Source organism: Aureobasidium pullulans (genome assembly GCF_000721785.1).
Source record: "Aureobasidium pullulans EXF-150 unplaced genomic scaffold scaffold_13, whole genome shotgun sequence".
Taxonomy (NCBI): domain Eukaryota; kingdom Fungi; phylum Ascomycota; class Dothideomycetes; order Dothideales; family Saccotheciaceae; genus Aureobasidium; species Aureobasidium pullulans.
The window spans coordinates 369,308-393,827 of record NW_021941033.1 but is presented as its reverse complement, the minus strand read 5'-3'; the positions used below and the strand labels follow the sequence as shown (position 1 = coordinate 393,827).

The 24,520-nt window shown below is 50.9% G+C and overlaps 12 protein-coding genes across 12 annotated transcripts; 5 read left to right on the top strand and 7 right to left on the bottom strand.

Moving 5' to 3' along the window:
* The first annotated feature begins 144 nt into the window (after nt 1–144).
* On the top strand, nt 145–1,109 carry M438DRAFT_347019 (UNC-50 family protein). Its single transcript, XM_029905810.1, has one exon. It carries the CDS (start codon nt 211–213, stop codon nt 1,054–1,056), a length of 846 nt encoding a protein of 281 aa, XP_029758972.1. The 5' UTR covers nt 145–210; the 3' UTR covers nt 1,057–1,109.
* A 245-nt stretch (nt 1,110–1,354) lies between these two features.
* On the bottom strand, nt 1,355–3,705 carry M438DRAFT_300063 (initiation factor 2). Its single transcript, XM_029902058.1, has 3 exons — nt 2,542–3,705; nt 2,013–2,481; nt 1,355–1,947 (listed from the first exon to the last, which is right to left on the bottom strand). Exons 1-3 carry the CDS (start codon nt 3,679–3,681, stop codon nt 1,790–1,792), a joined length of 1,767 nt encoding a protein of 588 aa, XP_029758971.1. The 5' UTR covers nt 3,682–3,705; the 3' UTR covers nt 1,355–1,789.
* Nucleotides 3,706–6,321: 2,616 nt separating this feature from the next.
* M438DRAFT_398338 (uncharacterized protein) lies at nt 6,322–7,470 on the bottom strand. The gene is made up of 2 exons (XM_029909356.1): nt 7,177–7,470; nt 6,322–7,121 (listed from the first exon to the last, which is right to left on the bottom strand). Exons 1-2 carry the CDS (start codon nt 7,223–7,225, stop codon nt 6,436–6,438), a joined length of 735 nt encoding a protein of 244 aa, XP_029758970.1. The 5' UTR covers nt 7,226–7,470; the 3' UTR covers nt 6,322–6,435.
* A 4,185-nt stretch (nt 7,471–11,655) lies between these two features.
* M438DRAFT_347017 (uncharacterized protein) lies at nt 11,656–12,013 on the bottom strand. Its single transcript, XM_029905809.1, has one exon. It carries the CDS (start codon nt 11,914–11,916, stop codon nt 11,686–11,688), a length of 231 nt encoding a protein of 76 aa, XP_029758969.1. The 5' UTR covers nt 11,917–12,013; the 3' UTR covers nt 11,656–11,685.
* M438DRAFT_347016 (dolichol-phosphate mannosyltransferase subunit 3) lies at nt 11,832–12,408 on the bottom strand. Its single transcript, XM_029905808.1, has 3 exons — nt 12,351–12,408; nt 12,226–12,294; nt 11,832–12,165 (listed from the first exon to the last, which is right to left on the bottom strand). Exons 1-3 carry the CDS (start codon nt 12,396–12,398, stop codon nt 12,004–12,006), a joined length of 279 nt encoding a protein of 92 aa, XP_029758968.1. The 5' UTR covers nt 12,399–12,408; the 3' UTR covers nt 11,832–12,003.
* Nucleotides 12,409–12,553: 145 nt separating this feature from the next.
* M438DRAFT_322022 (uncharacterized protein) lies at nt 12,554–14,801 on the top strand. Its single transcript, XM_029902943.1, has 3 exons — nt 12,554–12,881; nt 12,945–13,088; nt 13,142–14,801. The coding sequence occupies exons 1-3, from the start codon at nt 12,626–12,628 to the stop codon at nt 14,587–14,589; spliced, it is 1,848 nt and encodes a 615-aa protein (XP_029758967.1). The 5' UTR covers nt 12,554–12,625; the 3' UTR covers nt 14,590–14,801.
* Nucleotides 14,802–15,188: 387 nt separating this feature from the next.
* M438DRAFT_247226 (uncharacterized protein) lies at nt 15,189–15,616 on the top strand (the record flags this gene model as incomplete). Its single annotated transcript, XM_029899602.1, has 2 exons — nt 15,189–15,215; nt 15,275–15,616. Coding segments are annotated over 2 exons (369 nt in total), but the record flags the coding sequence as incomplete, so codon positions are not given.
* Nucleotides 15,617–16,079: 463 nt separating this feature from the next.
* On the bottom strand, nt 16,080–19,075 carry M438DRAFT_366760 (uncharacterized protein). Its single transcript, XM_029907905.1, has 3 exons — nt 18,806–19,075; nt 18,701–18,747; nt 16,080–18,644 (listed from the first exon to the last, which is right to left on the bottom strand). Exons 1-3 carry the CDS (start codon nt 19,001–19,003, stop codon nt 16,133–16,135), a joined length of 2,757 nt encoding a protein of 918 aa, XP_029758965.1. The 5' UTR covers nt 19,004–19,075; the 3' UTR covers nt 16,080–16,132.
* Nucleotides 19,076–19,188: 113 nt separating this feature from the next.
* On the top strand, nt 19,189–20,417 carry M438DRAFT_398333 (LigB subunit of an aromatic-ring-opening dioxygenase LigAB). The gene is made up of 3 exons (XM_029909355.1): nt 19,189–19,368; nt 19,418–19,548; nt 19,598–20,417. The coding sequence occupies exons 1-3, from the start codon at nt 19,365–19,367 to the stop codon at nt 20,336–20,338; spliced, it is 876 nt and encodes a 291-aa protein (XP_029758964.1). The 5' UTR covers nt 19,189–19,364; the 3' UTR covers nt 20,339–20,417.
* Nucleotides 20,418–20,686: 269 nt separating this feature from the next.
* Nucleotides 20,687–22,624, bottom strand: M438DRAFT_300046 (alpha/beta-hydrolase; the record flags this gene model as incomplete). The annotated part of the gene is made up of 3 exons (XM_029902057.1): nt 20,687–21,789; nt 21,839–22,408; nt 22,458–22,624. The coding sequence occupies 3 exons, from the start codon at nt 22,622–22,624 to the stop codon at nt 20,745–20,747; spliced, it is 1,782 nt and encodes a 593-aa protein (XP_029758963.1). The 3' UTR covers nt 20,687–20,744.
* A 378-nt stretch (nt 22,625–23,002) lies between these two features.
* On the top strand, nt 23,003–23,651 carry M438DRAFT_366757 (uncharacterized protein). The gene is made up of 2 exons (XM_029907904.1): nt 23,003–23,285; nt 23,335–23,651. The coding sequence occupies exons 1-2, from the start codon at nt 23,025–23,027 to the stop codon at nt 23,620–23,622; spliced, it is 549 nt and encodes a 182-aa protein (XP_029758962.1). The 5' UTR covers nt 23,003–23,024; the 3' UTR covers nt 23,623–23,651.
* A 186-nt stretch (nt 23,652–23,837) lies between these two features.
* On the bottom strand, nt 23,838–24,261 carry M438DRAFT_336748 (uncharacterized protein; the record flags this gene model as incomplete). The annotated part of the gene is made up of 2 exons (XM_029903916.1): nt 23,838–23,918; nt 23,971–24,261. The coding sequence occupies 2 exons, from the start codon at nt 24,259–24,261 to the stop codon at nt 23,838–23,840; spliced, it is 372 nt and encodes a 123-aa protein (XP_029758961.1).
* Between the last annotated feature and the right edge of the window lie 259 nt (nt 24,262–24,520).

Sequence of the window (24,520 nt, the reverse complement as noted above, 5' to 3'; positions counted from 1 at the left end):
TTTGCGGAGTCGCGACACGGAAGAGCTTCGAGGTCTGCGCCGCTAAGGACACTAGCGCCGGGAGTATCCGCAGCGTGCATGGTGACGTCTGCCGAAGTCAAAGGCAGCCGAATGCGCCGTGGTCGTTCTTTGAGCTCTCCTTGTTGACAGTCGACTGCTGACTCTGCCTGCTCGTGCGGCCTGCATCCTCGAACCTCCACCTGTCGCACCATGAATCCGACAATCACGCTTCCGAGGAACAACTCAAATGCCTCTTTCGGGGCCGTACCGTCCTCATCACGGCGGAAAGATGGTGGTATCCGCATGCCTCGATTCTTCAAACGCCTATTCAAGTTCCCCCAGATGGATTTCGAGATGGCAGTTTGGGAGATGACTAGCCTGATCATCGCGCCCAAGAAGGTCTTCCGCCAGGTCTACTACCACAAACAAACACGGAATACATGGCACAGAGCGGACCCGTCATTCACCTACCTGCTCTCCTTCTTCCTTCTCCTGACCGCACTATCCTGGGGTCTCGCCTACGCCGATGGTTTTTCGAAAACCCTACGCATAACTCTGGTCTTCATCTTCGGCCACTTCCTCCTTACCTCGCTACTCGTATCTACGGCCGCCTACTTCCTCGTCGGAAAGCTATTAGGTCCTGGTGTCAAGGGTCTACCAGGCAGGAACAAAAGAGCTGGCTTGTTTGGCCCGCCGGGCAATGATACGATTGAGCAGTTGGAGTTTGGATATTGCTTCGACGTCTCGATTCGTGCCTTCTTCCCTGTCTGGGTCTGGCTGTACGTCGTCCAGTTCCTGCTCATGCCAGTCATCTCGCGCGACTACTGGGTCTCGCTGTTCTTCGGCAACCTCTTGTACTTGGTGGCCTTTGGATACTACTTTGTCGTCACCTTCCTCGGCTACAATGCCCTTCCGTTCCTCCACCATACCCAGCTCCTGCTCACGCCAGTTGTGGGTTTCGCCATCTTCTGGATCGTCAGTTTGTTCGGCTTGAACTTGCCGAAACACTTTGCTCCTGTCCTATGGGCTGGTGCCGACTTGCGCAAGTCTGTATGATTTTGGACCATGTATCTATACCAAAGAAAAGCATTTTCCTTCTTCTCCTTAAACGATCAGTTGCTATGCATGTTATGAAACTCGTGATGATTTTGACCATCCTCCCCGTATGCTAAACTTTGTCACGCGTACAACTATAGAACAGCACAATTTCAGCATCGTTGGGGGTTAGGGGTAGCCTCCATTGAGAGCGTGGTAGTTAGCGCCTCTCTACGGATGATTATATCGATCTGAAAAACATTGTGCATTTTTACATGCCAGACGACTCCAGGCGTGGCCGCGGGAGATGGCTAGAAGTGACAGGTTTTAGCACACGGGGAGGATCTATATACACTAAAGTCAAGAGTCGAGGTAATGCTACATGAAAACAAAAAATAACGTAGACGTAGCCGCAAAGAAATTGACCCAGCACCAAACTCCCTCTCGCCTATAAGGCCTTGCAACCTTGGCTGTAAAAAGGCAAGATGCTTTTGATAATCAAGGTACATGTCCATTGAGAGCGATACTGCCCCTCGATTTCTTCGGACCTGCATTAAAATCCGAAAATCATTGTGCCTTTTGACTGCTATGTTGCAAGGAGCCTTTGCTAGGCTGAGAGCTCGGTTCTTGTGCAATTCATGTGCCCTTACATCTATGTTAACGCCGCTGTGCATGCCATGCTTCTACTTTACAGACCTTCATATGCACAGATATGCTCAACTCCCAAATATACTCTTACACTATAATTCTTCCTCTAAATCGGCAGCGTGCGCTTCTGAGTCTTCTCCTCAAAAGTCTGGATCATGTCTCCAGTCTCGAAGCCTTCCCAGCCTTCGAATCCCATACCACACTCGGTACCCCTGCGCATCTCCTGAACATCCTTTTTGACGTTCTTGAGACTGGTCACGATGCCTGTAATTTCAAAGTCAGTAACAATCTCCTTGGTACAAGTTTGACGAGAACAGGGTAAAACTCACCATCATAAACTCTCTCCTCTCCTCTCGTGACTCTGACTCTAGAGCCTCGGGCCACAACACCGTTTCTGACCTTCAAGCCTGCAATCTTCATCTTCTTGCGTCCGCCAACACCGATTTCGAAGCTCATGGCCACTTCGGCTTCACCGGTGACCTTTTGGATCTTCTGCGATGGTAGTTTCTCCTCGAGTACGGCGCGTACATCGTCGACAATGCGGTAGATGACGTTCTGCTCCAGAATTTTGATGCCCTTGCGTTCAGCACGACCGGCTGAGTCGGGATCGTTGGGTAGATTGAAGGAGATGATGTGCCCGCCGGCTGCGTCAGCATGCTCGATATCGAACTCGGTGACAGGACCGACTGAGGCACGAAGCAAAGTTGGCGAGCACAGAGGGTTGGTCATTTGGAGTAGGTAAGCAGAGACGGCTTCAACACTGCCACTGACATCGGCCTTGATGATAAATGGCACAGTCTGGTGACCAGGTGTCTCATTCTCATCATCAGCAACTGCTTTGCGGGGTGCGGGCTCGACTTCAGTGCCTTGGGCTCTGGCTGCTTTTTCGGCGGCGGCGGCTTCCTTGGTCGCATCACGCTGGACCTGTTGCTCACGGCGCTGGGTGTTGATCTTTTCCATATCTTCAGCCATGCGAATGCGTTCTTCCAATTCGTCACGGAAGGCAACAACATCGGCAGCTTTCTGCTCGTTGGGTGCTTGGAGGACTTCATCACCAGCAGAAGGTTGGTCGCGCCAGCCGTCGACTTCGACAGGCGTACCAGGGCCTGCGGACATTTGGGTGACACCGGCTTCGTTGCGAAGACTGCGGACACGAGCCCATGTCTTACCTGCTACGATGATGGTACCTGGTTTGATGGTACCACGACGGACGAGCACAGTAGCTACACGGCCTGCCTTCTTGGTCGTGGCTTCGAGAACCCAGCCTTCAACTTGACCCTCGGTATCGGCGCGGTGGTCCAAGATTTCGGAAAGCGTGACTGCGGCGTCTTCGAGCTCGTCGATACCTTGGCCAGTCTTGCCACTTACGGGCACGACCTGAGTCTCGCCGCCAAAGTCTTCGATCTCAACTCCATGGCGAGCGAGATCTTGCTTGACGCGGTCGACGTTGGCTTCCTCTTTGTCGATCTTGTTGACAGCGACGATGATGGGCACGTTTGCAGATTGAGCGTGCTTGATAGCTTCAATAGTCTGCGGCTTCACCGAGTCGTCAGCTGCAACGACCAGAATGATGATGTCAGTCACAGTTGCACCACGCTTCCGCATCTCCAAGAAAGCCGCGTGACCGGGTGTGTCGAGGAAAGTGATGGTCTTGCCGCTTGAAAGAGCAACGCTGAAGGCACCAATGTGCTGTGTGATACCTCCGTGCTCGGTAGCAGCGATAGATGATTTGCGAAGATAATCCAGAATGGTGGTCTTTCCGTGATCGACGTGCCCCATGATTGCGACAACAGGAGGGCGAACGGGCAAGAACTCCTTGTCCTCAGCTTCCGGTTCAGGCAGAGGCTTCAGATCACGCTCTTCGGCCTCGGCTTTATCCTGGGCACCCAGGGTAGGATCAAAGTTGTACTCCATAGCGATCAGACCTGCCTCTTCGGCACCCAAGACGTGGTCATGCGATGTGTTCTCGAAGCCAAGTTCCCCCATCTTCTCAGCCATCTCTTGGTAGGTAACGTTTGTCAGCTGTGCCAGTTTAGACACACTGACAAACTCAGGCAAGTTGATGGGAGTCATGGCCTCTGCACGTCTCACTTGTCTAGCAGCCTGACGAGCGGCTTCCTTCGCCGCCTTGTCTTTCTTTGCTTGACGAGCCTTCTTGCGCTCATTACGGTCATTGCGCATGGAGCCAAAATTGCCTTCAACATCGTCGTCGTCGTCCTCAAATCGACTGCGACGACCTCTGCGGGGTTTATCATCCTCATCTTCATCAACTTCCTCGGAGCGGCCACGGCGTCCTTTGGTAGGCGCCGCTCTTGGTGCTTCATCCTCGTCTTCCTCCACAAATCGGGACGCTCTGCGAGCATTGCGTTCCAAGATTTTCCTGGCTGCTTCTTGCTCAGCAGGGTCGGATGTTTCAGCCTCTGCTGAACCTGCCATAGCTGTTGGAGGTGCAAATGCAGCGGCCATGTCTTGTCCGGCGCTCCTGTGCTCTCTTGGTCGTCGCTCATCCCTGTCGCCGCGCTCTGCGTTGCGATCGAATCTTTCGCCGTTGCCACCAGGCCTTTGAGTACGGTCGACCCAACCAGGTTTAGGTGGATTGGGACAATTGCGGAAGATATGACCAGGCTGTCCACATCTGATACAGGTTTGGATCTGACGGGGTGCTCCTCGAGCAGAAGCGGGTCTGCTCTCAACGTTCAGAGACTCGATGTTGAAACCACCAAATCTCGGTCTTTGCTTTCGGTATTCTTCGAATCGTGCATCAATATCTCCTGCTGACATGGGCGTGTATCTAGAAGCTCCTCCGTTGTTCTTCTCCTGCTCATATCGCGTGGGTTGAGTTGCATTGTCTCGTTGCCTCGGCTGTTGCTGTCTCGACTTCATTATGTTCCAGCTCTGAGCGTTCTCGAATGGCGTTTCGTCAGGTTCACCACGATTGTTAACCATGATGGTGGAGAAGCGAGGTCCGCGGTTTTGGTTCAAGCGACGTTCGTCCTCATCCCTCTTGGCCTGCTCTGCCTGAACGCGCTTCTTTGACTCATCAACAAGAGCATTTCTGGTTTGCTGGTCTTGCTCACCGAAAATAGATTCAATAGCTGATTTTGAAGGATTTGCAGCTGACTTGTTCTTGCGAGCCAACAACATCTCGAGCATTCTCTCCTCCTCTAGCGACAAATTGCTGGCTTCTCCAGAAAATGTGGACTGCGCTTCGGGTTTGGGTGGCTCGCTTCTCTGAGCAGCAGATTGATGCTGGCCTTCACGACGTTGCTCTACCACATGTGGCTCCTGTTCCTCCCTGTGTTGACGCTCGTTCTCGCGTGTTTGCCAATTCTTTTGGGCAATCTCCCTGATGGATTCCGGCTTTGGCTCATCTGCGTCAAAATCCCGCTCTTGGTATCTTATCTTAGGTGGTGGGGCGACGGGCTTCACGAGAGCTTTCCTTGCCTGCTCCAGCTCGTCCGAAAAAGGGTCTTCGCTTCCTTCAAATGATTTAAAGGGTTGCGAGAAAGGCTGGTTCGAGGATTGTGGTTGTCGGGTAGGCTCTGTCGAAGACTCGGCGGCATCTGGCAGCGGGCGTGCTTGTTGAAAGGCAGGAGCGGCAGATGGGCGGGACCGGGGTTGTGCTGCAAAGGTTGGTGGAGGGCTCGGCTGAGTCTTGAACTGAGGTACCGGGGCAGGCTTGGGTGCAGGTTGATTCCTTTGCCTGGGGTCCGACTTTGTTGGCAGAGTATCCAGACTGGGCATGTTCTTGAAGTCAATCGATTTTGTGATAGTTTCTTGCATCCTCGAGCGATTGCCTCTTATATCCATGTTTCGTTCGCGCTGGGCATTTTGAACGCGATTTAAAGGTCGATTGGCGGTTACTGCTCGAGGAGTGCTGGAGGTTTGCCCGGGCTGTTGATTCTGCTGATTCTGTCTCTGTTGGCGGTTCGAGTGTGGTTGTCTTTGCTGCTGAGACAGTTGCGATTGCTGGGTCTGCTGTTGCGACGGTTGTGATTGTTGCGGTTGTTTAGGCTGAGGCTGAGACTGCTGTGTTCCTCTCGAATTGGGGCCGAACAAGCGCTGGGAACTATAGTTCTCTCGCGACTCTTCCTCCTGCTTACGCAGGGCAGCCTCTCGTGCCTCTCGCTGGCGTTTCGCCTCTTGTAAGGCTTTACGGGCTTCTTCTGCCGGATCGAAAGAGAAGGGATCTGAGAAATCTTGGTTGTGAATGGCAGCCGAGTGGAAAGCATTGCTTCGGGCAATGCTCGTCTGGCGTGCATGAGGATTAATGCGACCAGCGCAAAAGCTGCAGAGGCTTTGGCTCGAGGAAGCCTGTGTGTTACGATTAGTCGGTTTTCTGGAATATCTACATGCTTGCTCACCCTCAATAACTTAGACCTGCGCATTTTCGGTCTACTTGCCCCTACAGGTTCATGTAGAAAGAGGCGATGTGTGACGCTCTCCCGAAAACTTCTTGGAGCACATGCAATTGCGGCGTTCGGAAGCACCTGTCTTCCCCGAACTTGCTCCGCCTATTCTGACTTTAACTCCGAACCATCATTAAACATCACATCTAGCACGAGAACAGGACAAAGGAATCGAGTCTTATGCCGAAGAAGCAATCGCGTCGTAAGTTACCAAATGCTATGCACATAACTCCGAAAACGTCCTGGTATCCTGCTCCGATTCTCTCGCTTCGGCCCTCTTTCTTCCGCTCATCAAATCATAAAAGTAAACCCGACCGGGCCATGCTCATGATGCGCGACGGCTTTACTTCTTCTTGTTGCCGCGGTTCTTCTTGGCCGCAGCTGCTGCTCTCTGTCTCTCCATTCTTGCCATCTGCTCGGCCTTTTCCTTCTCGTGCTCTTCTCTCTCGGCCTTCTCGGCAGACTTGCGGGCCGCGTCCTCCTCTCTCTTTTGTCTGACCAGCTGCAGTCTCTCCAAGTCGTTTCTGGCCTGTTCGGTCTTGCCCTCGGCGTGCAACTTCTCATATCTCTGCTTGGCCTGCACGGCTTGCAGAGCTTCACGCTCCCTTCTCGAGAGTTGCGACATGTCGGCAGGCTTGGTAGGCTTCTTCTTGGGTGCCTCGTCGTCCGATCCAGCAACTACGGGCTTTGCTGCCATCTTTGCGGCCTTGGCTGTGTGGTTGGGGTTTGCGGGCATGTCGTCGTCCTCTGATGATGATTCCGATTCACTTCCTGAGGGCATGTCGCCGACCTGAACGGGTCCCTTCTTCTTTGCGATGGCTGCGGCCTTGCGTGCCTTGGCTGCCTCACGTCTTTGCTCACGAGTCATCTCCTGGTCGTTGGTGGCCTTGGGTGCCTCATCCTCGCTTGACTCCTCCTCGCTTGACTCTTCCTCCTCGGACGACGACTTGTCAGAGTCTGATGCCCACATGCTCTTCTCAGCACCCTCGGCGTCAATAGGACGGAGATCTCTGCTGAAGTGCTTGCCGCCTGTAAAGATGGGTCAGATGGGTCGCAAGATCTACTGGACGATGACTTCACTTACCACCTCGCTTGGGCTTCATGAACTTGCCTCCTCTACCTCTAGTAGACATGGTTGCGGTTGTGAAGGTGACTGGTTTGGTGAAGGTTGTTTGTTGACCTTGCGGTGTAGGTTTAGTACGTTGTGCTTGATGTTATTGTAAGTTTGAGGTTCGAGATCGTCAAAAGTCGCAACAAAGTTTGTTGTTGTGTTGACGAAGCGCTGGCAGCGAGAAAAACTACTTGGGCTGTGATCTGGCTGACCTCCACTGACTCCCGACTGGAATTTGCTGACCGCAGTCATCGCTCTTGGCGGCGCGTATTCGAGCCGGTCCGAGCTTTTTCCTCGTCCTCGACCTATATAAACAGTTTTTTCCCAGACCCTCTCCATTCAATCACATAAAACACGTCGCTTTTCAATTCACCGTTGTCGCTTAATGCCACCGTTGCGAACAAAGGGGGAAGAAAGGCGTAGATCGACTCCGTCTGCTTACCCCAAAACCTTTAGAAAAAGTGAAGGTTTAGGAAATATATTGGATGGTACAAATTTTTCGGCAAGTGCGCTTCGTCAGGAAGGAGCGACCACCAGCGCGCACCGTCCGCTCCAGAGGCAACAGCAGCTTTGACGGCTGTTTAATGACAAGCACGCACGCTCGGCATCTGCTGTTGCTATCTGCCCGCCTGCTCTTCACCAATTTGCGTCTGTTCCTTCGGACTCGCATTCACTGCACCGTATCTAGACATTCGCCTTTGCATTTCTGAACGAGCCGTAGCGATTGGCCTCTGCTGTCATGAATATGCATCTGCTGTCGAGATCCTGCGTCTGTTCTCGAGAGTTTGCATCCGCTCTTATCATTTAAGATCTGTTCTCGAGAATTTGTATCTGCTCCTATGATCTGGCGTCTGCTCTTGCCATTTAGGATATGCTCTGTCGATTTTGCGTCTGCTCTTACAAGTTCGCATCTGCTGTGACGGAACTATATCTGCTCTTGCGCAGCGGCATCTGCTCGCTCAACACATGCTTGCTCTCAAGATTTTATATCTGCTCTTATAACGTCCGTATCTGCTGTCACGAATTTTCATCTGCTCTCGACAATTTCGCATCTGCTCTCGACGACTTTGCATCTGCTCCCGATAGTTTGCATCTGCTCTCGATATTCTGACTCTGCTCTCGACAGTTTATATCTGCTCTCGCTCTTGGTAATTCGCATCTGTTCTTGATAATTCGCATCTGCTCTCAATACTTTGCATCTGCTCTCTCGAATTTGCATTCGCTATGACGGATACACATGTATCTGCCCTCTTAAGCTACTCAAATGCTGTCGTGATTTCCTGTCTGTTCTTGAAGATATGCGTCTGCTCTTAAGAGAATGCATCTGCTGTGACTGTTTTGCATCTGCTCTTTGTCTGCAACTCATGATTTTGTGCATGGAATCGCATCTGCTCTCCATGATGACCATCTGCTGTGTTGACTCAGTCATCTGCTGATGAATGCCGTGACAGCGAGTGAAGGCTTTGTACATGACAAAATGGTATGTAGCCTCTCTCTCACTGGACAAACTGCCAATCTCGAAAAGCTTCTTGCATTTTGACAGCTATATTCGCCTGGCACTCGGTCCTTGGGATGCAACAAGGGGGGTTGATGCCAGCACAAACAAGGGGCTCACGACCTACTCGCTACTCCCAGGCACACGAGCAAGCTGACAAAATTCACACCAGAATGCAACAAGTTTTTCGAGAATGGGACAACATCCAGTGAGAGTCCCGAATTTTTGGACTCTCACTGGACCTTTTCAAGAATCCGAATTCGATTGTGCATTTTGATAGTTGCAAATGTGACCACCACCACGGTGCTGGAGACACTCTAGAACAGTCTCTTCCCAGGTTCGGCAAAAAAAAGGAGCACCAGGGATATGAGATTTTGCAAGCAACGAGCAGAAGGATGTCGCAGCCGTGAATCGAACACGGGGCTCGTGCATGGCAAGCACGAATTTTACCACTAAACCACTGCGACTTTGATGAAGCAAGTACGGCTGTGTGAGAATAAGAAAACCAAACACTGACACATGGCATCATGTGGCGACTGCTCTGCAAAATCCATAGCGACGAACTCTTCGGGCAGACTCGAGCGGTCAATGCCTACGGCTAGAGTGAACAACGTATCGCTACTAAGTATAGAGATAGTAGACGGAGAAACAAGAGAAAGTGCACAATTATGGAGTTTCGGGATTGTCTCGAGACATGATTTTGATGACGGGCACTCGATGGACGCAAGGACAGCTTGGACTTCATTTCTCCGCCTTCCTCCGAACCATCGTCTCTCAATCTCACTCCTCATTGCCTCGTAATATTTCAAGCAAAGACGTTCGCGCTTTAGTAAGAGGCATTCAACTTCGGCTTGCCTCCTTGTATTTTGAGTCCTCGTCAACCGGAGCTGTGATGCATAGGCTTAATGTTTGTGTATCTCGTCATTCATGCCACCATGATTTGGCGTTGCCGTGTGCTAATAGCTGCAGAAAAGGCTTGATACATTCAATAATAGGAGAAGGTCGTGCAAAAAAAGGCAAGTCTGCTTTTACTGTTTGAGGAAAGACGATCCTCCCAGTTGCACAATGTAGGTGAGGTAGGTGCGACCATGGGCGACTGCATGGCTCTCCGTTGTTGGATGCGGCTTCCAACCGCGAAGCCTCTCAATTGTGCTTCGCTATCCTATAGCTACCCTACCTACCAACCTCTCTCTTCAGCTCTCCACCCAATCACCCATCTCCTTATTGCTACCTGTATCCCGACCCTCCCGACCCTCCCGAACCTACCTTAACCTACCTGCCTTGATCGACACCTGCCCCAAGGTCTCACGATACCTCCATTACAGCGATTCTCATCGCTTTCCGCCTCTATCGCGTTATTTCGAACAGTCTCCAAGGAAACATCATCTCCCATGTCTACCCTCCGCAGACCAAGAAGCGGCAGTGCCACGGCCTCATCTGCTACTCTGGATGATATCAGCTCTCGACCCTCTATCCAAGACTACAGGGAAGATGGTGGTGAGTCTTTTGTGTTTCCACAGTGTTGACTCCGAGCTGAGAACATCCAAGCGGAGTGGAACGAGTTGCAGAAGTACGCCAGCTCACCAAGCGCACCAACGACTCCTCGTACGAAGAGAAAGATCCATTTTATCGAGCCCTCGGATGAGGAGATTGCCCCCCGTAGAAGCAACACCGTACCTCCAAGCTTTCGATCCTCGTCAACAACAGTCATCGTTCAAGAACCGACTTCTTCTGGAAATCTAGACGCGGGAGAACTGCAACAAGAAGACTTGATTTCGTTCGAAGAACCTGAGGAAGATTTGAAGAAGGCGAGCGAAGAGCCCGAAGAGATTGCTCTTCAGAGTCATGAGGGTGACCAAGATTTCTATGGTATGGAAATGGAAATGGTGACCTTCCATGACGACTCAACACCAACGGAAGAACTTCCACAGGTGTCTCACGATGATACTGACGATGGGGAAGAAGCAAAGGATCCCGTTTTCAACTTCAGAGAGTCAAAATCACACTCGATCTCAGGCGCCTCAGCAGTTCCTCAAGAACGACCTGCTTCGTCGAGGTTCTACCGCACGTCTTCGGCGTCTGGGCTCTACTCCAAACCGGCTTACAGCCCGATCGTCAAAGCACACGTGGCTGCTAGCCCAATACGTTGCAATACCTACACAACTTATTTCGGTGATGATAGCGACGAACAAGAACGTGCTACTTCTGAGAGCACCCCATACTTGTCTCGGAGTCACACGGCGAGCTCAAAATCCAGCAACAGTGCAGCCTCACCAACATGGGACGACAGGATGACGGGCAGCGCTAGCGAAAAGTCCGGTCCGCCCAGCGATACATCCAGTCCAGGTGGGTCTACAAGACGTTTGTCGGGATTCAAAAGCGAGTTTCCCTTGGAAGCGGTCAGGAGGAAGCTCTCTGCTATGTCTCGCATGAGAAAAGACAGCAGCAAGAGTAGCAAGAGGCAGAGCCCAGAGCCTTTGTCGAGCCCTGATGAGGTTCCCGCTGCGCCTCCCAACTCACTTGCAACAAGTAGTAGCCCGCTCAAAGGCCGTGGAGGACATTCGATCAGGCGCAGCCTTTCGAGTACCTCATCGCCCATACCCACGCCCACAATGTTGACGTCGCGAAGCGAGCCACAATCACCAACACTAAGCGCACATGTATCGCCTCATCTCAAGCCAGCACTTAAACAAGCCGGTCCCTGCAAGCCGTCTGGCGCGACTAGAGTCTACGACCGATCTGGACCCTCTCATCGGGACAGTCTTGAACTTGCACGCCACCGTCTGGGTGAGGAATGGCCGGTCGTCGATGCACAACTGGCTAGCACACGCGACTCGATCGTTCTGGCGAAGACACGAATGGACAGATATCCCAAGTCGCATGCTGTTCTTGATGAACAGACGGGACAAATCATGGTTGGAGGACTCAGTCCCATCATGGACGCCAGTCCACCAGATCCAAGAGCATATTGGACGGCCAGACGTGAGCTACTGGCTCAACAGAAAGAGGTGGATTGGCAGCGTGAAATTGGAGGACATCCCGAGAACGATCATGATTGTCCTATCTGCGAGGTCGAGCGACCCCGATCGAAGAGATTGGCGAGCTTGCGAGCAAGTTGAGCTTTGTAGGCATCTGTGGTAGAACAACCTAATCTCGGAGTACGAGTATGTATACATAGACTTTTTCCCTGTAACGCCCTCTTCAGCTCCTAATACCATTGGCGTCTGCTGTTACGCCGAGAACAAATGTGACCCTGTGCAACCGGGCTCTTGCTGTCTTGTTGTCCCACACGTCGCATATCGCATCTAATCCACCTCAACACCCATCTTCTTCAGGTCTGCGCGAGCGAGATCAATCTCAGCCATAAGCTCCTTGTGAGCCTCGGGGACGTCGTGGAAGGTCATGACATTGTAGCCGAGTTTGCCAAGGAGATAGGCGCCGAAGGAGATGAGGGCCCAGAAGGGGACCTGTGTGTTTTCAGTCAGACAATTGTTGATCTTGATAGTCCAAGGATTGGTCGAGCGTACGTAGGGAATAATATCCTCCTGAAGCTTCGTCGGCAGGGGGATCAGGCCAAGGAAGAGGGCCAGGTAGAGCTGCGAGATGTCTGCCTTAGCTGTGTTCATGCTGACACTTAGATTACTGTACATACGGAAGAGAGCAGCAAGAAGATGGAAATGGTCTGAGTAGCCCTTGTCATTTTTGCGGTATTGTGTTTGTATGGTCTACAGGGAGAGTCAACGTTGCTGTTGTCACTTTCGACTTCGTGAAGCTCCCTCGATCTGCTGAAAGTCCGGGGGTGAGCGACCGCCCTGATTTCGTCTTGGCGCTGGTTTGTCGCTCTCTAATTTCAGGTCTACCGATTTCCTCTCAACTTGATAAATTGAGAAACTTTACGCCTTTTGGGAAGGACTGAAAGTTGACAAGATGGCTGACTTTGACTGGGCACAATCTGTGCTGGATGCTGATGGGCGTCCGAGCCTGAGCAACATTGCAAAGGCGCTTCAGATCCTCGCCGATTCTAGTGCTAACCCTGAGTTGAGATCTCGGATGCAAGATGTTTCTTTCCAGCAGTTACTTTCGTTGTTCTCTGGCCTTGCTGTCAGTAGTGAAGAAGAGTCGACCGACCAAACCCTATGGAGAAATCTGCTACGCTGTATCGGCAACATGATCGCCGATAATGGTAAGAGAAGGAAATTCGAGAATAATGTCACAAGTGCTGATTGTTTTGTTTTGTTCTCTGTAGACGGCCGTAGATCTGAAATGGTTACGGACCCGATATATCTGAAGACTTTGAACACATTTTTGACAGCCAACTCAAACACCCCTGAAGCCATGGCATTAACAGATACCGCCATCAAAGTACTCTTCAATCTATGCACAGACTACAGTAAGTCTAGCTAGCAACTGACGGAAGCCGATCTCAAATATTGATGGTTCTAGCTCCTGCCCAACAAGAATGTTTCAGGCAAAACATCCATCGATCCTTGATCTACTGTCTCGACTCACGACTATCCACCGATGATGGTGTCTGGGGTCTGGCTCTCGACTTGACATGCATGATTGTGGAACACAAAGCCGAACTGAAGCCATCAGAGGACTACCCTGATTTTGAAATCAACGCACCTCGATTACTGAAACTGCCTCTTGCAGATGTTGATGCAACGGCTTTCCTCGATGCACTGACACTCGTTGCTGCTCATCTTCTGGACAAGGACTTCGTGCAAGGCATTGTAAAACACAAACAAATCGAGCATATCTGGAAGCTACTCAAGCGGAACGAACAGAGAATGCTTAGCGATCGCGAAGCAGAAGACGAGGAAGACTATAACGAGAAGCAATATCTTCAGTTCCAGCTCGTGCTGTCTCAAGGACTGGCAGACATGACCGCCTTACCACTTTACAACGAGAAGTACGATACATCCGACCCCTTCATACAATCTCTCTACTCCCAGACGATACCCACCTCGACAGACCCGTCGTCGCGATCGCCAGTTGCACCTGCAGCTTGTCTGATCCTTGGGAATCTCATCATATCCGACGAAGCAGCCATTACACTAGCTCCACACGTACCGATAAAAGACCTCTTCGCCGAACTCGGGCGGTCCAACGACTCTGCCTTCCTTAACGCTGCATCAGGACTACTACGCCACCTTTCAACGCCGATGCAGAATCGCGAACAATACTTCGCAGACACTGAGTACCTACGATCAACTCAGCGCTTGTACACAGACGTATCGCTTGAACAAGTCCAGATGGGTGGTCTTGCTCTCACACGACAAATGCTCGCAAACATGAAGCCGAGACTGGTCGCAATGCTCGTACATGCAAACATAAATCTCCTTTCTACACTCCTTTCCACCTACCAAAATACGACTTCCACATCGGTCAAGCTGGAGATGTCAAGACTAGTAGTCAGCTTCTTCCGCACACTACAAGCATCGTCAGCAACGGTATCAGAGGTCGAGACTGGAGAAGAAGAGGCCGTCAAAGCATTATTCGATACGCCGGTCAACACTTCCTCTATCCTCGATCCACTCATCTTCAGCATCAAGCATGCAGCCGAACCAGGTATAATCGCCATCCAGGCAGAAGCATGGCTAGGCTTGAACCTCGCTGCTCGCCTTCCTGGTGGCGCAAGCGAAGTAGGCGACGCATTCTCCGATGATGATGAGCTGTTCGCATTATTCACATCACGATTGGGCGGTCAGGGTGGGCAAGCTACCAATGGCGAAGAATCCAAAGATGCACGTCCAGGGTGGTTGAAGGAGAAGGAAAGAGACAATGCTGTACTGCTCAGTGCTGAGTTGATCAAGGCTGGGGATGTGGATGAAAGTGTCAAGGAGAAGTTCAGGGCAGCATTGAATGAGAGGGATATCCGGATTGGATGATTAAACAGCAAACAATTGTGAGGTGGTTTCTCTGACCATTTCAGTGGACACATTGAAGATATTGGAAAATTGTGCGTTTTGCGAGCATTCTCAAAATGCCCAAAAAGAATCGCGTGGCCCACAGTGTTCAAACCTGACGAAATTTTTGAAACCAAGCGAGCGTTGCTAACTTTGTTCCAAATTCGGGAAATGCACATAGCCGTATAGATTATATACGTTCATGATGTCCTCATATGCCACTGGCCATTCAAATACTCTGCATCACTAATGTACAGTCAAAGATGAAGCATATCAAAATTGATGAATAAGTCCAGGGTGATCTCCCAGGCGAGACAGTTTTGGACCCTGAATCTGTCCGCTGTGACGTAGTGGTGATAAATCGAGCATCGAGGATATAGAACTCATCATCGTTCTTTCTGCTTTTGCATGTTTAAAACATCGATATTAGCTGCAATTAGAAGAAGCCAGTCCACAGCTTCTCAGACTCTCCCCCCTTTTTTCTTACAAGAGGACAATCTTTTATCACCCCGCCATATCCAATCGCAAACCAAACAACACTCCACTCTATCAGAGTTATGGCGACATCAACAACAACAAAAGGCCAATGCCTCTGCGGTAAAGTCCAAGTGAATCCTTTCACCCCACCTCTCTCTTTCCCATCCATCTTTCTAACAAACCCCCTCAGGTCACCGTATCAGAAAAACCCCTAACCTCCTTCCCAACCCTCTGCTGCCACTGCACAAACTGCAAACGCCGCTCCGGCGGCATAGCCTCCTATGCCTTCACAGTCCCCAAACAACACGTCTCCATCACCGGCTCCACCCATAAATCGTACCAAGATCCTGATACCGGGTCTGGAAAACCGATGACCAGGACCATGTGCACGGAATGTGGAAGCCCGGTGTGTATTATCGAGGCCGCTAGTCCGGAGGATAGGTGTTTGCAGTATGGGTTGTTTGCTGGTGAGGTGGAGTTGCCGAGACCCGGGGTGGAGTTTTTTGTTAGGGATAAGGTTGGGTGGGTGAACAGTGTTGGGGAGGATGTCAAGGAGACGGTTTGAGGGATTGACGATTGTCGTGTTGGAGAGTTTGCCCTGTGCTCGTTGAGGAATGGTTAGGATCGATAGTCAGGAATTAGAGGCTGAGGTACATTGAAAGATACTGAAGATGTCGGAACAGAGTGGTCAACTATAACTGCTAAGATATATCAATACAGCGCAAACCGTTGGAACAGAAAGAGTACACACCATAAATATCACCCAAAATATCACCTCCCCCATGTGCTAAACTTTGTCGCGCTTCTAGCTGTCGGAGTACGCAATGTTTTTCAAACTAGGCTCGTTGGCGTTGAGAGCCTTCCAGCACATTCTGTCTCCCTACAGTTGGGGGTTCGATTCAGGGCATTGGAACATATGAAAGGTACTATCTTTCTTGCCTATCTTATTCGATGGGTTCTTAAGGCTGCTGGGGCGAGGAGGAAGACACAGAAGTGGAAGAGCCACGTTGACTGTACAGTGGAAGTTCTATTCATCATATCGACATTATTAACTTTTGTATCCAGGTGAAGTGCTGGCGGGCTCAAGAACAGCAATGCGCAGCCCTTCCATGAGCTCTAACAAATTTTCGACCAGCGGCGGCGCCGATCTTGATGGCCTGCCGTTCAACTTGAACACATCTATAAGCACACCCATTACAGCTGCTGGATCAGACAACAAGACATGCGAGCCACTTGGATCTCCGACGGCCTTTTTGATGGCAGCTTGTCCTTTGTTCAGATTGATGAATCTCTGCGCACCATTGCTGTCTGCTTCATCCAACAGTGCAATGCTTTCACCCCGTCTTGCTGACATATTGCCAATCGAATCGAGGGCTGATTCGGTCAGAGCAGCATTAGAGATTACGCCGTATGACCACAAAGCCAGGCCTGCTTGGTACAGCACAATGGCGTGGAAGTCTCGTAAACAGCCAGTGGGTACTTTTCTGGCCGCCGCGACGATCTGAGCGGCATGATAGACGCCTTGACGAGCGCTTGATGACTTGGCCCACTCTTGCAAGAGCGGAAACACCCTTCTTGCTTCCGAATGTCCTTCTGCGCCAGCGAAAAGATGCATCTCCTCGAGCGAGATGTGTAGATGCATGCGCAACAACTCTAGCGAAAGAGTCATGGCGACGTTTGTGTGAGAGCTCATCTTGACACAGTCGAGTAGCTTGGTCAGTTCTGCCAGACGTGATGACAAGAGCAGGTTGGAATTGCTCCATGAGCTAGCATGACCTCTGCTGATGGAGCACATCTGTCGATATTCCCAGATCAGGCGCCAAGCTGCACTGAGCAGTGCCTGACTTGCTGTTGTTTCGTCAAAAATATCATGGCCCTCGCCGAGAAGCTCCACATCTTGCAAGAGGTCTGTTAGCGACGGTTCTCGCTGTTTGTGCTGATCCAGAGACATGTATGTTTGCTTCCACTTCTCTGCCGTCGCTGCTAGCCACAAGCTTTCGGCCTCTGGAAGCGGCAGTCCGAGCTCCGCATAAGAGATTAGAGGATTTGTGAATAGCGTGATTGACTGACGAGTGTCGTACTCGAAGAGGTAGAACACCAGTCTCTTCCGCATCTCCTGTTTGGCCCAAGCATGCCATTTATCCTCTAGAACCTTGCCGGTGTCGGTCGAATATGGAATTATAGCTTCGTAAGCAGATCTGCGGAACCAGCCTCTACGACGACACATGGTGAGATATGGTTGAAGGAAACTTTCCGAAATCTCCATCTTACGAGAATTCCCGCTCCAAAGACCCGAGCTTAAGCCAATGCCGAGCGAGGTGACACACTCAACATCGCCGATGAGTGTATTATCTCTTTCAATGTTGTTGGGAACTCCGACACGCACGACTTCCATCAAGGCGAAACCCATCTTCCTTAAGCTGACGTCAGGAGCGAGAGTTGCTCCGCCAACGACCATGGCTGCTATCAATTCTGGTCTCGCATTGTTCGGTCGAAACGTTGGAAGGTGGATCATTCGATTTGAGATGGCAGTCTTTGACGAGAGAAAGTATTGCAGCAAGCTGTCGAGAAGCTCGAGCGATGGAAATGATAACATCGTCTTTTGAAGCGTGTCCGCGTTTGATGAAGACATGAACAGAGCCATGATACGGTCTCGCATTGTATATGACAGCATCTCGGATGTTACTCTCCTTTGAACTGGCAATCTTTTGCTGGTCTCTCCATTCGGGAGGGCGATATTCTGCTGATCGCTCATTCCACGATCTTGTGTTACCGGACGAAAGCGCCATGTCGATGACTTCTGTAATGACTCGACTCCGAGGGCCGAAGGCGGCTCGCTGGCAGAGCCAGGTACTGACCGTGCAGTCTCTGGAGTTTCGACAAATGACGCAAATGGTATCTCGTGATTGTAGCCATCCAGAAAGTTGAGGTCAAGATCGTTAAGCTCAAGGTCGGTGTTTGCGCCAAAGTCAAAGACATTCCGCGGCGTCCACGTGCCTGGAATATGTTCTCCTGGAGCGACTTGCCGAGGAAATGGATCACCGCCTATGATACTTTGTAGGAAGTCGTGCAGGAAGCTGCCATCGTTCTCATAAGCAGGTACTGACACATGACCAGGAGGTTGTTGGGTCAGAGACGGATCTACCATCTGCTCGCCAGGTGTGGTTATGTTGATCATAGGCTCTGACGCGGGTTGATAAGGCCGAGCAGGTTCTAAGAATGTCGCGGACATTCCCCCATCATCATGGCTGATATCGTTCTGCACCATTGAGGACTCCATTGAAGGCATGTCAGATGGCATGACAACTGATGCGCTTGCAAAAGCCAGCAGGTCTTGAGCAACTGCTTCCTTGTCTGGAGGCGGTGGTGAAGATTGATACACACAGGTCATCTGCTTCTTGTTGCATCTCGTACATGGCTTCTGTTCGTCGCACCGGATGTGTAGCTCAGCACAGGCTTCACATGCTTTACTAACGCGTCCTTGACGGTTCGGTGCTGGGGTGTTTGCTGACTGTTCTCCACGAGCTTCATGGCCAGCTACATGTCGTTTCAGGAGATCGCTAACATATTGTCAGCGAAATGTCTATGGATGCTACGCGATATGCAAGCCACTCACGCTCTAGCAAAGCTCTTGTTGCAAGTCTGACAAAGGTAAGGCTTCTCCTACAACATGACACGTCAACTCAACCCCACACCAACAATCATTCCAGGCAACACTGACTTTGGTATGCAGGCGGACATGCCTCGCGAGGTGGTCAACCCGTGAATAACTCTTTCTACAATCACCACATTGGAATAACTTGGATGACTCCTGTGGTGTTGACTCTGAAGCCTCTTCCCGTGGGCGTTTACCCAGGACTGAAGGTGGGGAAGGGTTCTCCATCGGTTCAGAGTAATCGCAGCAAACAGGAGATATCATGTCATGTAGCACCACGGCAGGACAGGTGGGCAATGTGGAGATAAAACAGAGATGCCCGACCGAACACGGCGACCGAGTTCCCCCCTCATTTTCCCCAGTCGGTGTTCTTCGGTTCGTGGCGGGTCGGCTGATCTTCTGACTCCGCTCAGACGCGAAACGCTGCGGGCTGTGGCGTTTCTGGACTCGCTCCTTCCTCCACCCTCCACTTCCCGATCATCTGTTGATCTTGGGCGGAACCCCGAATGCCGGAGCCATGTGCTACCATGTATTCCGTAGCCTATGACTGAGTCGATTTGTATTCAAGCTGCCCTTTCTCTCGATTACTGCACACCGCTGATACACATACAAAGCAATAAGCACAATGGGTATGTTGACGATGAAGAGAAATTACATGTGCATAGCTAATCAGAACAGGTCTTACACCAGTTCACTTTTTCAGCCATGGCTCGACCATGATGCTCGGCGAGGAGTCTACCAGTGCTGATTACTGGAAGAAATGTGGTGATGATGCTTTGGCACATGGGATCAAGGGTGTCGTGATGATGGTAAGTCTAGTCTCGTTGTTTCTCGAAGATAATATACTAATGATCACAGGGAGCACATTGGGATGCTAGAGGCGACAAGATTATGGTCTCAGCCAACCCCAAGCCTGAGAAGAGTCCTGTGGCATACGTCCACCCTTCAAAATACCTCCACTACGAACTTAACCCTGATCTACCCACTGCCGACCGTGTACTGGATTTGCTCCTCAAGGCCGGCTTCAACGCAGAGAAGGACGAGAAGTTTGACTGGATCCACGACACTTTCCTCATTTTGATCCGAATGTTCCCCAATGGCTGCCCTCCTACCACGATTGTCAGCATGAACGCATACTACGACCCTCACTACCACATGAAAGTCGGCTCATCATTGCGTTCGCTCAGGAAGGAAGGATATCTGATTGTTGGTACTGGAGGTGCTGTTCACAACCTCTACCGCAACGTTTGGTGGCCCATGGTCCAGCACAGAGACAACTTCGCTCAAGTCGCTCCTCCGGAGAAGTCTCTCTTGGAGTTCAGACAGGCTGTTGAGGACGTCATGACACAAAACCAGGGCCCTGCTCTGCGAAGAGCCATGACAAGGTTGATGAAGCACTATCACTACCGTGACGCTCACGGTACAGATGACCATTTCATGGCAGCCTGTTTTGTAGCTGGTGCTGCAGGTGATTGGGAAGACATGGAAGAACAGGGCGGTGTCCTGGGTGCTGAGACATGGGAGCTTCAAAACATGTGCAACTCTCAGTTCACCATCGGCAATTGGCAAGGAAGCAGAGCTGTGCGGGCTGCAGCTTAAACAGATGCTTATGAGCGGAGTGTAATTTGATTTTATGATATCCTGAGTTTAGCAATCGAGATGATCTCCTTTTCAGCGCTTGACACCATGTTCTCCCAAGTGACCATTGTCTGCTCGACTATAGTGAAATTCCTGAGCGTAAAGGCAAGAAGTTTTTGATTGCCGGATATTTGTTTACCGAGAGCCCTTGTTCTTTCGTGCTCTCTCTGGACAGCGTGCCTGCTTGAATGATCCTCTTGTCATTCGACAGAGGGTTACAGTTGGTCGAGACGGATTCGAAGACTGGGGACAATGCAGCGTTTGCAACAGTCACGTAACCAGAAGTTGTTTCAGAAGAAATTTGTTGACACGCTGAACTATGGTATATCTATCTGCATTTTACATTTGAATCACTTCCACCTCTCCCCTACTCTTCCTTAGGAGGAATAACAGGAAGAGTAACGTAGTTGACAAACTTGTCGCTGAAGTGGACAAAGTTTGTTCCCTTGAGCTTCTCCTCAGATCTGTCGACAGAGTCGTTGTGACCGAAGATACCAGAGCCCTGAGTGTCTCCACTGGAGATCTCGAAGACAATCTTGCCACCCTTGTCAACGACAACGTTGGTGGGCCAGATCTCGACGTCGACAGGATAAACCTCTCCAGGAATGACGGGCAGCTTGTCGGTGCTGAAGTAGTCTCTGTGAGGGAGGTAGGGGCGGTGCTTGTAGTGCTCGGGGTTTGTCTTGCGCATGGAGACACGGAGCCATCCCTTGCAGAGTGGTACTGGGTCACCGGCAGTTCCTGTGTAGAAGACCTCGTTACCCTCGGGAGAGATGTGTCTCAAGGTGACGAAGAGGTCAATGTCTGTAGGTGTGGGGCCGGTGGTGTCAGGGGTAAGAGAGACATTAAGACGAGCTGTGACGTGTCCAGTGATTTCTGTCTCCTTCTCAAATGCAGGAGTGGTGAATGAGATGATCTCAGGCTTGTCGAGCGTACCAAGAGCTCTGTAACCGAGCTTTGCCTTCCCTGAAGGAGTGGAGGTCGTAAGCTCCTTCTCGGGTGTGAGGTAGTAGTTTGTGTATTGTGTTCTGGCGATCGGCCACTCGTTCTCTTGTCTTCTGGGGTAGGTCTGCTCCGCTTTGGCGTCGTTGAAGCCAACATCACCCTTGCGGAGGACCATGTCTACCATAGGGACCTTGCCCTTAGTAGCCCAACCAACTCTGTCTTCGCCCTTGAGGAAGGCGTCCAAGAAGCTGCGTTGAATTTCGACCTCTTCGTTGTAGTAGAAGGGCAGGTCGTGACGACCAGTGATGCAGCGAAGGTACTTGAACTCGGAACCGGCGTGGGTAAAGCCCTCGATATTACCACGGAGATGAAGCAAAATACCTCCCCAGTTGGCGACTGAGAGAAGAGGAATCTTGATGTCACCCATGTCGTACTCTTTCGAGGCGTAGTAAGGGTCATCACGGTAGCTATAGTAAGTCAGTATATGGTCGCGTCGTCGAATACTGGTGAACTCACTAGTTGTTCTGGTTGTCAATGTTCTGATCTTGTCTGTTTGCGGCTCTCTCATCATCCGAAAGATCACCCTCGATGGTGTCAGGGCCCCAGTTGCTGGCCTTGCGGCCCGGTCGTCCGTACTGGTTGGTAATGATCTGACGGTTCCACCAGAATCTGATGAACTGGTTGGACAAGATACCACCGTGACGGCAACGATCTCTGTAGTAGTCCGACATGCCCTCCCAAGGGACAATAGCTGACAGACCCTTGGGGTTTCTGGCAGCCACACGCCATTGAGAACCAGCGAAGTAACTGATACCGAGGAGACCAACCTTTCCAGATGACCACTCTTGCTCTGCAGCCCATTCAACGACATCGAAGAAGGCTTCTGAAGTACCTCTTGACATGGTGTCGAGAAGACCAGGAGATTGACCCAATCCACGCTCGTCGGCACGGACTACTGCGTATCCATTTTTTGTCCAGAAAGCAGGGTCAGGAGTTTCCCATGCCGAGTGCTCGGACTTGTGCTCGGGGTTGACTTCTGAGTAACTCTTTGCGTGGAAGTCGGCATATGGGATGTCCTTGCCGTATCTGATTGCTGTCAGCTCTGTTGTTCTAGTATATAGGTAAGTTTACGTACGGTCCGTAGGTGATCAAGACAGGGACCTTTTCCGAAGTCTTTGGTCGGTATACATTAACACGAACCAAGCCATCGCTTGACTTCAGTGTCACTGTAGCATTTTGCTCGAAGACATAGTCGAAGGACTTGTCGTCCACTGTGTGGAGGTCTTGAATCTTGTTAGGCATATTGTTATGACGAGATGAACAAGTTCAGAAAAGTGGAAGAAAGGGTCTACGTACCTTGGCTCCGAAAGTAGGAGCTTGCCTTTTTGTTCAACAGTAATCACGTCTTCGTAGTGCATGTTTCGGCGGCGGGGTCTTGCAATGTCCGGATTGCGGGCAGGCGCGGGGGTCCTCCAACTTTCCGGCGTCGGTATGTGGAGGAGCAATTCACCTTGATGTGGATCAGACTGTAGATTGTTTGTGGGGCTACCACGGCTATGGATGGTCAATCATCCGAGAGGAGGAGGATATTCATTGTGTTTCTAATTGCAATGATAGATCGTGTTCTTTCAACTCATCTTCACACCTTCCAACAACCACAAGTCTAGTTTTACATCTCCAGAACTACCCAAATCACATCAAAATGGCACACAAAGGAGAGCTTCCTCAGTACCAGAGACTTATCACTGCTCACAACGATGAGGGCAAAGCCGTCTTCGCAAAGGTCGACGAGACCGGTCCCTGGAACGGTGTTATGAATGACACTGTTGGTTTCTCTCTCGGCTACACAACCTCGACTACGCCAGCGGACATGACGGACGACAAGGATATCGCACAGTACAAGGAGCATTTGGTGACACCACCTGGTCTCGTCAACAAGCAAGGATCAGTGCTTCGCTTTGTGGTATGTCACTGTGGATAATCCACAAAGGTTTATTTGCTGATGAGCTCAGGATTGTCCTCCGGGATCTACATCTCCCATGCACCGTACCGTTTCGCTCGATTACGGTGTTGTGCTCATCGGAGAGATGGAATTGGTCCTCGACAGCGGCGAGACCAGAGTTATGAAGGTTGGAGATGTTGCTGTACAAAGAGGAACCAACCACGCATGGAGAAACACAAGCGATACCGAATGGGCTCGCATGATGTATGTCCTTCAGCCATCGCTTCCGATCTCGGTCAACGGAAAGCCGCTGGATGAGGACCTAGGCCATATGACAGGTGTTCCTGCATCTTCTTAGAGAGAGATATGAAGCCTCTCAGATATACTCCATACGAACTTGGACCACAAAATGTGATTATCCACGCGGTTTCTGTGCAATGACGAAAATCAAATAGTGAAGTTTGCGGTTTGCAATGAATAAACAATTTGTTTTGAAAAGCAGAGTCGATTCGACGAAGATATAAAGCTCCAAACACCATAAATCAGGTATCCCCAGGCGTGACAGAACTCTCATCAATGCTCTCCTCCAACCTGCCAGCGGAAGTAGGTGTCGTTCAGCTTGCCTCCAGTTGCTCTCCAAAGTCTGTTTGTGTACTGCAAGACTTGTCAGTATTACTGACTCTGGCGACAGAAACATATCTCTTACCGATGTGAGAACGATTCCACTAAACATGTTCCAAATGAAAGCTCGCTCGATACCGTTTTGTGTCGTGTCGCGGTAAGCAAAGTCGAGCTCATGGTCAACAGGTCGGTAGTCTGGCACTCGGCGAAAGTTGTCTTCCCAGTCTGCTGGGTTGTTGCCAGCACCTTGCGGCGCAGGACGAGAGTTGGTGGTCTCTGAGAAGTCATTTTCTTCGCCGCTGTGTTGCAAGTCGTAGTCGGCAAGCGTTCTGCCCAGCGAGTAGGTTGTTCGGTTTTCTGTGAGTGTGACGGACATCGTGGCTGGATATTCGGAGCGAGGTCGACGAGTGGAGTACGATATGGCGAGAAGCACCAGAGGCAGGAGAGACAATCAAAGGTAAGTCTTCAGGCTGAGAGCTTCGGATGCCGGATCTACGAAGAGTACCTGGAACGAGGCAGAGCACCGGGACTCCCCCGCACCATACTCCGTGGTTTCGATCTTCCTCCACATACCCGATGTGGAGAAAGCAAGGTTTCGCCCAGCCCGGTATGTCGGTTGCAACCAACATGTGATT